The following is a 12,619-nucleotide window of genomic DNA, read 5'->3' on the forward strand; positions in this document are numbered from 1 at the left end:
CATTAGGCCTCCGTACCGTGAAATGGATGTTATTACTGTGCCGCACGTTACATACATCAGTAATAAAAATGTACAATAATTTAAAAAAAGTCACAATGTAATTAAACGAATCACAAAAACAAAGACTGTTGATACCTACAATATTAATTCTCAATATCCAAATTTAAATACAATACAATACAATACACCTTGATTTAGTGCTTTAACAACTGCTGAAGCAGTAATAAAACGCTTAACATGGACAATTATCATCTACTGTACAGGAAATAATGTAGTCACAAAGATAATAAAAAGCACCAGATTTGCATTTAACCTTATATAGCAGTTTTCAAAGATTTATTTAGGTCTAACGTCTGTGTGGACATTTTAAGTGAGTCACATTTGAAGTTGTGTTTTATTTTCCACAGTGTTAAGTGCAGTGTTAATGTTCAAACTGTGCATTATGTTACATTGGCTTACAGGCGTGTTAAATATATCAGAGAGGAAAACTACCTATGCATCGTTTTTGAAGAGTGTTTTGTTTCTCTATACATGTATAGTCATAGTGTTGGGGATACTTGAGGAGATGCCTTCTTTCAAAACATTTTGAATATTGTACTTTTATACAAATTACTTTTATACAAATTGATATACTATCAATTTGTTTACGGCAAATAATACATCAGGAAACTTTGCTCTGACTCTCATTGGTGATACAGGCATGTATTGGTATGAGCTGTTACTTTTGGCAATGAGTGTGCATGCACAAAGAAAAAAGAAAAAAAAAGAAAAAAAGGGCTCATCGCCAATCGGTTTGGATCGGAAAAATACTGGTGCTTGCTTGCACAAGAGCACTGTCTTTTTAGGCACAGGCGTGTCCAACTCCGGGCTTGGGGGATGACTGTCCTGCCTGTTTTTCAACTCTCCTGGCTGCAACAGATCTGATTCATGATCGCAGCATTTGAATGTTGGTGATTATTTGAATTAAGCGTGGTGCTCCTTTAGTGATAATAAAATAAAATAAAATAAAATCCAATGTGTTATTTCTAAGTTAACAAGCAGGATGAGGAACCAGAACCACATATAGGTGACCGTGAAAGTCCTTCCCACTAATAGAAACTGTCCTGCTTTTTAACTTTCTCTTCTTTTCAAGAAAGGCAGGTATTCACCTGGGATGAAACGGTTTCCATAGCAGCATCCATGCTTCTTTCCTCCGGGAAAACTCCTTCCTATTTAAAGTGACGCTATTAACATTGTGTTGATTTTTGTGGCACTGCTCTTTGTTTGACTCTTCATACCTACTATTCATTTCAATATGGGGGGAACTAGCAAACTGACTTCATCAACATGATGAACAAAGCAGATGTAAGAAATACTATTCCCGCCCTCCATTCCTTGAGGAAATACTCGAAGCCGTTTGGAATTACTTAATTAATTAATTTTGGTGACATTTTGAAAAAAAAGAGTTAGTCTTGCAAAGTTTGTCCCCTCTTGCCACCGTGATTCACGTGCTTCAAAATTACGCTGAGTTTTGGTCTTTGCATTCTATTAGTTCGCCGGTAGAGGGCGATAGATTCTGCATACAGTATAGTATTGCATCTATAATACTATAACTAATACCAATACTAATACTAATACGACTACTACTACTACTACTACTACTACTACTACTACTACTACTACTAATAATAATAATAATAATAATCATATAATACATTTAATGTACAAGTGCCTTTCAAAATTCTCAAAGACACTTTACTGTCACAGGATAAGTTGTTCTGCGGGTAAGCAGCGGCAGCCAAATGCGCCAGCGTTCACTCAACCTTTAAGTAATAGGCGCACACAATAACCACTGACCAGTTCTACTTCCGGTCTGGACACTGATCGGCAATGAATATGTTGACTCCGTTTCTCGAAATTGATTGTTTTAGTGGCCGGGAAAGGCTGGAGGGGCGTTTGCCATTTCACAATATTTGTCTTCTGATTAAGTTGCTTTTTAAACCTTTGGGATTGGGGGGGGGGGGCAATGTTTTGGTGTGGATAACCTTGACACGGAGGGACCTTGATTTGCTGGACTGTACTTTGATTGTGCTTGCTGCTCTCTTGTGGAAGTCATCAGACACTACATCTCATCCAAAATATTTCTTACCCGGAATTGTGGTTTTGTTTATAAAGCGTATTTGGTTCAAAATATTAAATTGTATTCATTGTATCACATGATTAGATGTTAAACATACAATATTATAACTTCAATCTATTTAATTACCTTTTTAAATCATAATCCTTGTAAAATTATTTTAATGTCTGTTTGCTTTTGACTGCAGGAGGACAGTGCCACAATGGTTGAGTGGTTAGTAACTTCTTTTCACACTGCAGGGTTTAATTCCGGAGTTAGGAATTTGCATGTTCTCCTTTGGCTTCTCTCCGGGTAGTTGGGTTCACTCCCACATTCCACCGATATGCTGATAGAGAATAGACACACTGAAAGTTATCATGTTTAAAAGTTTCATTTGTTGTGTGTTTTATTGACCGAATGTGTGTGATCACTCATATACAGAGGTCATTTTGAAGTGAACAGGCTCAGCCTGTTAACCAAGAACTTTGAAAGGGAGTACGTAGGAGTACTGTACTTGGTACAGGACGAAACGAAGCACACGGTATGCTCCTTCACGAGAACAGGTCACTAGCTAGGTTACAAATTGAAATGAGAATGTTTTTCGATGTGAGTGCTTGTACGAGGGGGTGCCTTGCACTTTGGAGGACAAATTAGGGGGGACCCATTGGGGCTGTCCCAGGGCGTTGTATGTAAACAAAGAAGGGAGTGTTTTGTCCAAATTAGTAGTTAGCATGTACGATCAATAAAAGGCCAGCGGAGGCTGCAAAGGTCAGTTGAGAAGCGCACATCTAGCAGCTTCATGACAACTGCACCCCCTGCCGGCAGTAAAAGTCAATCTGTTTCTGTTCGAGGGCCTTTGTTCGCCACTGACATATGCATGGCAGGTTAATAGACCACTTCTAAATTGTCCCTGAGTGTGATTGTCAGCGCGAAGGGATGTTTGTTTATGTGGGCCCCGTTGTGGGGCCCCTGTTGGCTGGCGACCTGTTCATCCTGCTTGAAGACAGCTGGGAATGTCAACAACACATCCACATCCATCAATGAGGACAAGTGGATTAGAAAATGCATGTATGGATACAAGAGGGCATTAAGACCCTTGACAGTGCATACATTCCTTGAATGTATCTTGGTTGAGGCAATTTGGTGTGGACCTCAATCCAAGTATCACAGTCCCGCGGGTCTTACGCACTTCATCTGCCAAATATTTTGTCCTCTTTTGTTCTTCCCATCACGGCTGGTTAAGCTCATCCAAGCATGAAGGGGCATTAGATTCCAAGGAGTCCATTGCACTCTTTATTTGACGTTCATGGAAACTTTGTTCTAGCCTGTTGTACACAGGGATTTATTCAAAACTCAGAGGAGCTGATGGCTTGGACCTCAAGTATATTTTCTTCGATGCAGAGATGAGTACACATAATGAGAACCAATACACGAGCTCTATCAAGATTTGGCCTTTAACCTAAAAATTATTTTTAAGTGACTATGTTTTTTTTGTGGCTATTTACAGTAATCTGATGTGAGTCTTTATTTTCCTAGATAGGGCTCTACGTATAAAAAAAATGTAATACAGTAATAAAATTTAACATGCCAACTTATATAACATACAAACGAAAGAAAAAATGTTTATTTAATCTATGTCTATTTATTTAGTTGTTTTATTGGGGGTGAAAAAAGAGGTATAATAATAATAATCATTAAAATAATAATAATAATAATAATAATAATAATAATAATAATAATAATAATAATAATAAGAAGAAGAAGAAGAAGAAGAATACATTTATTAAAAATATTTGAATGCACTTTTCATCACATTCAAAGACATTTTACAAGGTGTTAAAATGCAAAATAAAACGTACACCTGAAGACAAGTATACATAATAAAAATATATAGAGATGGATGGATATTTTTTTTTCACGTCAGATATTTTAATTATTTATTTTTATGCTACCAAATTCATTCTGATTTTGTGTTTGATTAACAGGTGCAGACCAGCTCTATGACAACATTGAAGAAATGATAGGCTATCGTCCGTGGCCGTTAATGAAGATTTGCTGGCTTTACATTACCCCTGCTGTTTGTTTGGTGAGTGAAATCATGTGGGTGGTACGAGGACTTTTTATGCTTATTATCATCCTAAAAGTTTCTAGAAATATCTAAAAATGTACAGGACTATTTCAACCCTTTCTCGTGAGATCCCACTAACCCTGTATGTCGGGATCCTGAAAGCACACTGAATGTCTTAAAGGAAAACCGACACAATTTTTTTTGTTTCCTAACTGACATCAGAAAAAAACGTTTTATAGCATCTAAAATACCCAAAACATGCAGTATGATATTTTTATTCAAATTGAAAACACCAATAAAAATGACTTCAAGTGTCCCAAAATCTGCCACAAATCAGCTCGAAACTGGGCATTTTCAGAAAGTCCCGCCCCCAGTTCGTGACGTCACGCCAAATCATCTTGCCTTGCTCAAGAAACAAAACAATGGGCTCAGAGAGTTCAGATTCGGAGAAGATGCTTTCTTGTTACTCATCCAGTTATGAATATGATTCAAATAGTTCTGAAGAGGAAAGCATACATGTTTGCAATCGATTAAAGGAGTCCTCCCATATCAATTTGAGCCGTCAATGACAGCAATGTAGTGTCCCAGAAGATGCAAAAGATGGCGCCCAAGCTCCGTTGGAAATGGGCTGATTTGACTGCTGGGAATTTTTGTCAGCTCGTATCAAATAGTAGTCTTGGTGTAACACACAACGATTAACCATCGCATTATTTCTTTGTTTTCCTTCTAATTTCGCCATCAACATGAAGTTTTGAGACCAAACAATGTACCCAAAATGCATTGTGTGTCGCTTTCTCGGTCAGGGCCGTTCCAGACGTGACGTCACGTCAGGCATCGTCATCAACTCGAAATCAAGACTTCCTGAATATTCAGTGCGAGTCTTCTCTCATCTCATCTCATTTTCCGTACCGCTTATTCCTCATTAGGGTCGCGGGGGTTGCTGGAGCCTATCTCAGCTGTCTTCGGGCACGAGGCGGGGGACACCCTGAATTGGTTGCCAGCCAATCGCAGGGCACACAAAGACATACAACAGTCACTCTCACACTCACACCTAGGGACAATTTGGAGTGGTCAATCTGCCTGCCATGCATGTTTTTGGAGTGTGGGAGGAAACCGGAGGACCCGGAGAAAACCCACGCGGGTCCGGGGAGAATATGCAAACTCCACACAGGGAGGCCGGACCGGGACGCGAACCGGCGACCTCTGCACTGTGGAGCCGGTGTGCTAACCACTCGACTACCGGGCCGCCCCAGTGCAAGTCTTAAAACGTAAAATATAGCTACATGCCGTGGAATCTTTGTAAAATACGCTCAGTAGAAGTAATTTGAAGTGATTTTATAAATTATGGACACAACTTGTCCGGAGGCGTCGGTTGTCCTTTAAGGTTTGGATTGGATGTATCTTTATTCGTCTCGCAGTGGAGAAATTTACATTCATTTACACTTACATGTTTAACTGTGTTTTGTTTTGTTACTTTCTAGGGTACCTTTGTCTTCTCCTTGGTGAGGTACAAGCCTCTTAAATTCAACAAAACCTACGTCTATCCAACCTGGGCCTATGCTCTGGGCTGGTTCCTCGGACTGTTCTGTGTTCTGCTGGTGCCACTGTGGATCCTCTTTAAAGTGACTCAGATGAAAGGCACAGTGTGGCAGGTTTGTCTTTTTGCCCTTTTAATGTGGTGAATTGAGTTTCAAATTCTTTGTTCCTGTTCAAAAGCGGAAAATGTTGAGAGTTCGCCAAAGAATGACAAGGATCAGGTCTGTAGTACTGAGGCAGTAACTTGGGGTTGAAAAAAAATTATCAATTCAATAATTTACAGCTTATTTGATACACAACGTGACTTAATATGATTCATTTACAGTAAATTTCCCCATTGTGGGATGACTATAGGCTTTCTGATTCTGATTAATTAAAATACAGTACATTTCAAAGCAGATTGAGGGGTAAATAGATTTAATGTCAATGTAAAAACAAATCAAACAAAAAGCTGAATAAAACTATAAAATGTACTTACACTGCAAGAACAGGATTTTTGACCAACATGACTTTAAGACCTTGTTCCTTAATCATTCATTTTCAACTTGTATTTTAAAACCTTTAAACTTCACTGGTATGTCTTTAATCTTTATTCCTTCATATTATTAATTCTGATGAGGCTACCTGCAAGTTGGAAGACCATACTCCACACAAGTACGAGGGGAGTAAAAAAGTTTTTATTCTAAGTGATTTGTGTCCGGTTAAAACTTCGTTTTCTTTCCTGGTTCGCGCATTGTCTGGAGTTCACTTGATAAAAATATCAGCAAGTACAATAGATGGTGGACAAACATCTACTTTATTCTAATGAGGCAGAGAAAGCACTTCTCCTCTCGGTGGGACGGAGACATGAGCACAAAGAAAGCAAGAGAAGGCAAGAGCAAAAGAGAACGAGCTCCCGCTCCTACAAGTTTTTAAACTACAGAGTGGCGATCTGTTGTCCAATCAGTTGCGAACAAGTCGACCTTTCCCGTCCAATCGGTCACGAGCAATTCAGTGTTGGGCGGGTCTTAGATTGAAGTTGGAGCCGCTGCTTTTTTCCTTCCACGGCTATTGTACTAATAAGACTGATAGTTTTATTTAACTAAATTAGACTGAAATTAAACGTGCACAATTCATAATATATACTAAGCTAAACATGAAAAAACATATGTTTACTTAATATAAACATGAAATAATGTAATATGTTTACTAATGTGCATAAACACTCTATCATTCCCTCCTGTTGTACATTTAAACATCAGTTCATACATTTCCAAAAGATTTCATGCATGCACGTCATACTAATTTTGCACAGGGAACCATTCTAATCTCATCTATCCAACGTCTAATATTATTTAACTTACCATGGAGAAGGCGAAAAACCTCTATCACAATTTTGCTGCTGTGATATATAACCTCTCCATTTTGAGGGTTTTTAATGAGGAAAACTCCTTCTCGGCTCTCCGTTTTCTTTTTTTTTTTGCTTTTGTTCTTTGGAGCAACCACTCTCTGGCCATGGTGTACTATCCCTAGCTACAACACTGGGTCCCCTTCACGCATTTGTTGATACAAAACCTTTGCGTAATTCACCTGAGAATTAGTTATCATATTCATTAGCATTGTTCTTAAGCATGGAATAATACAACCAATGACTAAGAAAATAAGTACAATCACAATTGCGAATGGGATAAACAGTCTGAGCAAAGTCTTATACCAAGAGCCCCCAAAGAGCCCGTCAAAGATCCACGGTTGATCAGGCCGGTGATCTTTGGCCATGGCATCTCTGAGATCCCTGACAACAGACAGAGCATCAGTCATGTTTATGGAATTCGCTTCTTCGGGTATGTACGTACAACAAGTATCACCCACCATAGCACAGACGCCCCCTTGTGGCGCGGTCAAAAGGTCCAAAACCATTCTATTTTGCAGCACCATTTGTCTAATTGCTGCAATTTCAGTGTTTTGCATTTCATCTACTTCCAAACTGGCGTTTACAAACACTTGAAACCTGTAGTCAATTGTTTCAATTCGTAGCATGTTTTTAGCTACTCCAATTTGTGGAAAAAGAGCTAACATTACCTTACTTCCCGTGCTATGGTGTTTGAATTGTTCTGGAACATCAGTTCCCCAGATCGAATCGTGGGGCTTAAACGACACTCTTCTTTTCACATGATGGTGTGCTGGACGACTGGTAATGATGAAAGTATTGTCAGTTACAGTAACAGGTGCGCACATACCGTAGGCTTTCGGAGGAATAAAAGAATATACTTTCCAACCACATAACCACCAAAGATGTGAAGATACAGGTAAAATGGTGACATTGGTGTTTAACGGTAGCACGTATAAACATCTATTCTCATCTATAAAACCTAGATTTTGACCTGTACCGTACATTGCAACGCATACTGGTAATCGCAATCCGCTCTCGGTCATAACCTGATTTTCAGTTTCCAAAATGGTATCCAAACTTGGAACAATCTCTCCTCTCGAAGCATTGCGAAGAACTGGAAAATGTTGATCAGGTTTATGCGAAGATATTAACATATACGCAGCTCGAGCCATTTTATCTCCAAATACCTTTGAATGCACTCTTTGTTGCGTTACAGAATGTGGCATAAAAGAACAAACAAAGCAATTACTTTTCCTATTTTGTTTAGCAATTAATGTAGCATAACGATACCACGTGTTTGATAACAACGGATTCCAGTCATGTTTTTCTCCTGCAAATGGTTGATATAATGCGTCCATGACATCTGAATTTTGGGCTTTTTTGTCAGGTGTTTCCATCCAGGCTGTCGGTTTGATGTGCGGTTTGCGCTGGAAAGGCGATGTCACGACTGGTGTTGTCAAAGATGACAACATGCATATAGTTACAGGAAAACCAGTGTGATGTTCACGAAAATCAGGACAGAGTCTCAAGTCCATGCATCCCGCAACCTTGTGGGTTACGATAACGAGTTGGATATCTGTCATTGTGCCAGTTCCAGTTCCTAACCAGTTCCCTTGAGTTATCTTTCTGACAATTCGTTTTGCTTCTTGGGCACAGCTATTTTGAACCCATTTTGTTTTGGGCTCAGAATGGACCACAACTGAGTCCCAACCAGTGGTCCAAGTCTTCCCTGACTTGATACGAGCGTACCAAGGACCATGAGGGTAATCACTTCCCGTTTGTCGTGCTTCGTTCCTGAGGATGTTAAGAGGAAATGAGATGATTCCTGCATCTTGTAGTGGCAAGCAGGCTACAGGATGTGCCATGCTAGGGCACTTTTCTGTCATCGTTGGTTGCAATGGTGGAGTTTGGCAGGCTGATGGAATGGGAGGCTTTACGTGCGTCATCTGGATTGCCTCCACTAATTCATACAGCAAGATGATGTGGACCAAACCCATGGCTATTGAGTGGTTTGGCTCCGTCTCTCTTCCACCTGCTCCGGATCTGGTTGGTGAACGATTTTGCAGTGGCTTTGATGCACCCAGGTGGACCTCTCGGCGATTTTGATGGCAGTTGGCGTTGTTATCAGCACGGTGAATGGCCCCTCCGACTTTGGTGCAGACCTTGATCAGCGCCTTCGGGGAGCCCAGCAGCCTCTCTGTTCCTGCAAAGGGAACACAGGACTGCGGCAGTACACGTGCTGTGGACCTCTTTGTTGTTGTACAACATTTCACACAACCATTTTGCCAACAAAGCACCTGGATCTGAATTATTCTTTTAGAATAAAATGCAACTGGTCTCAGCTTTTGTCCATGCTTTTGTAACAGGACTGAAGTCATGTATTTGTCTTTGCAGTCAACTGTTTGAACAAAAGGTCTGTCATAGTCAGGTAAAGCTAAGACGCTAGTGTTTGCTATCAAATTTTTTAATTCTGTAAATGCTTTACTGCCCTCTTCGGTCCACTGAATAGAGTCTTTCAGTGCCATTTCGTCTTGGTATATAAGTGTCAATAATGGTTGGGTAACTTGTGCATAATGCGGAATCCAAGTTCTGCAATAATTGCACAGTCCCAAAAACGTCATCATCTGTTTTTTCGTCTTAGGTCGAGGAACCTGCAAAATTGTCTGTTTTCTCTTAGTTGTCAACTCTCTTCCCTTTCTTGACAAAAGATGTCCTAAGAAAACTACTTCTTGTTGACAGAACTGCAATTTATCCAAAGAAGCTTTGTTACCTGTATTCGCTAAATATTGGAACAAAGCTATTGATACAGTCTTGTTCTCATCTGCAGTCGGTGAAGCAATTAAGATGTCGTCAACATACAAAAGAATCTGAGAAGATTCAGGATGTTTAAAATCAGCAATACACGAAGACATTTCCTGTGAAAAAATTGTAGGACTATCTGTAAACCCTTGTGGTAATCTTGTATATGTATATTTTTTCCCATTAAATGTAAATCCGAACCAATGACGTGAATTTTTGTGTAACGGAATGGAGAAAAAGGCATTGCTCAAATCAATCACTGTAAACCATTTTTTGTCAGGTTTTAAACTGTTCAATAATGTGTGCGGGTCTGGCACACACGGAGCACGTGATTGTATGGATTTATTTACCTGTCGTAAATCATGCACCATTCTCCAAACTCCAGATTCCACTTTTTTAACAGGAAATATCGGTGTATTACATTCACAAGTTGGGTCTTCAATCAAAATACCAGCTTTCACCATATCCCGTATTACAGGGGTGATGCCAATAATAGCGTCCTGTTTTAATGGATATTGTTTAAGTCTTGGTCGATAAGTCGTTTTAGGCAATACTTCAACTGGTTTCGCTGTTTTAAGTAAGCCCACATCAGTTTTTCCCGATGACCAAAGGGTGGCAGGGACGTCTGGAAAGTCCTCCGCCCCTAAAGTGGCCATCAGTCATAATTCTAATGAATCGACCTTTACTGGGTCCCCCATAGCGTCAACTACGAAGGACTCCAGAAAATTCACTTTTTTGGGTTTATACCCTTCTTCTGTTGGTATTAAAGCTATTTGCAATTTTTGTAACAGGTCTCTCCCCAACAAATTTATAGGACACTCTCCACTCAAGACCATAGTGACCTTGTATGGACTTAGTCCCTCATCTAAAATTTTTATTGGTTTAGAAATCGGTAACAATGTCACTTTCCCATCTGCAGATACCACAGAAATTTGTTGTCGACTCGGAGTGACACCTGGAATGGTGTCTCTTAACACTGATCTGCATGCACCACTATCGCAAAGAAATTTGACATCCTTTTTCCCGATTTTTAGCCAATAATAAGGTTTTTCGTTTTCCGGTAAGGTTAAGGCAAACACATTAGTCAAATCCAAGATTTCAACTGGTTTTATTGATTCCCATTCCTCACTGTTGTGACTGTTGTCATCAGTGTTGAAATGGGGTTCCTCGCGTCAATCTGAATGTTTTGTTTTATGTCCTTCACCATATCGCGTATTATATGGTGGAGGTCTGTAAGATTTCCCATGTTTCCTTTTCGGTATAGGTTTCTTTTTGCAGTGGCGAGCCATATGCCCTACACTGCCACAACTGTAGCATCGATCATTGTGCGGCATCCGTCTCTTCATCCGATCCTGGTATAACACGTTCTCCATTATGTTACCCATGGTAGATGCCATCACATGTTCCATCGGCGAATCTGCACCATTTCCCCACTTTTTTCTCACCACTTCTTGGGCGTGTATTGCCCATTCCATGAGATCAACCAACCTTCCAGTCCGGTGTTGGACATAATGTTTGCGAATGAAATCTCCAATTTCCGGCGTCAAATTCTGCAAAAATGTTTGCTTGAATTGGTTGACATATATGGAATTCTCATCAGCAGATTCAGGAATACAGCAGTGGTTTCGAAAAACATTTTCCAAGCGTCCCCGAAAAATGTTAATATCTTCCCCACGTAACTGTCTACAATTCTGAATTAAGCCAAAGTTTGGTGTTTTCTTCCATAATGTTCGGATGTTTTCACAAGCCAATCTTCGTTGGGTTGACGCTTCCTCGTACGTCATATTTGTTCCCATCGATGTTTTCCCAGTGAAGTCACCTTTCACCCGATTCCAATGGTGTCCCAAGCATCTCCTGAAAACCTTAAGTGTTTCTTGTCCATTCAACTGATAAGAAGCACATAATTCCTCAAAATTCTCAGTCCAACTTTCTGCATTTTCAACAACATCACCTAGTCCTTTACACGCCTCTGCGACATCACTGTCGCCCCATGGCCGATAAACCAAGATAGTTTGATCATGTATGCTTGAAGAATTAGGATTTGCTACCTGAATGAGTGGCAAAGCGTCACAGTCGCTTCCATTATTCATTTCAATTCCATTCAACTCTTCAAACGGGTACAATTGTCCAGAACAATTTGCTTTGCTCCTCGTACGCGAAGAGACACAATCAGCGGCAATCTGATTTGCCATCTCAGGTTGTAATCCTCGTATTCCTCCAGTAGGGGTCATAAGCGCTCCATTCTGCTGGTCTGCCCAACAGACATTTGGAGTCATCACCTGGGGGGCCCACGCAGGGGGGCCCACCCGCCCCACAGGGGTTGAACAAATGGCGTCCTCCCCCTTCTTCAGCTCCGCGGAGGAGGAGGGGGGTCGTGGCGCCTCGACGGGGCAGCCCCCCGCCTCTCCCCCTCGCCTCCCTGGGGATTGAAACAATGGCTGCTTCCCATTTTCCACCAACTTTACATTGGGACGTGCAACAGACGAAGCCACAGTTTCATCGTCAGAGCTCACTTTGGAAGACATTGCAACTATCGCTTTCTCCTCTTTTTTCATCCGTTTGGCTTCCATTTCTCTCTCTCTGATTTTTGCTTGCGCAATCCAAGCTTCGCAGGCAATTATCTCGGCACGTATCTTTCCAAGAGATTTTTTCATCGCGGATGCTTCTTGAAGTTTCAATCGAAACAAAACTTCCTCCAAAGGCTGTAGCTGTAAAGAACCAGAGAACGTACTACAGTCCATCCATTTCTTGC

At 40.5% G+C, this 12,619-nt stretch overlaps 1 protein-coding gene across 1 annotated transcript in view; it reads left to right on the forward strand.

The window, feature by feature from the left end:
* The window catches only part of LOC148890387 (sodium- and chloride-dependent GABA transporter 2-like), a 34,102-nt gene that overhangs the window by 17,104 nt on the left and 4,379 nt on the right, over positions 1 to 12,619 (forward strand). Inside the window, exons 13-14 of the mRNA XM_089009495.1 lie at positions 4,081 to 4,181; positions 5,645 to 5,815. Coding sequence (XP_088865621.1) covers positions 4,081 to 4,181; positions 5,645 to 5,815 — 272 coding nt within the window. The remainder of the gene's footprint in view (positions 1 to 4,080; positions 4,182 to 5,644; positions 5,816 to 12,619) is intronic.

The sequence above is a fragment of the Hippocampus bargibanti genome, linkage group LG12, assembly GCF_051943395.1.
Source record: "Hippocampus bargibanti isolate YZ-2025 linkage group LG12, ASM5194339v1, whole genome shotgun sequence".
NCBI lineage: Eukaryota > Metazoa > Chordata > Actinopteri > Syngnathiformes > Syngnathidae > Hippocampus > Hippocampus bargibanti.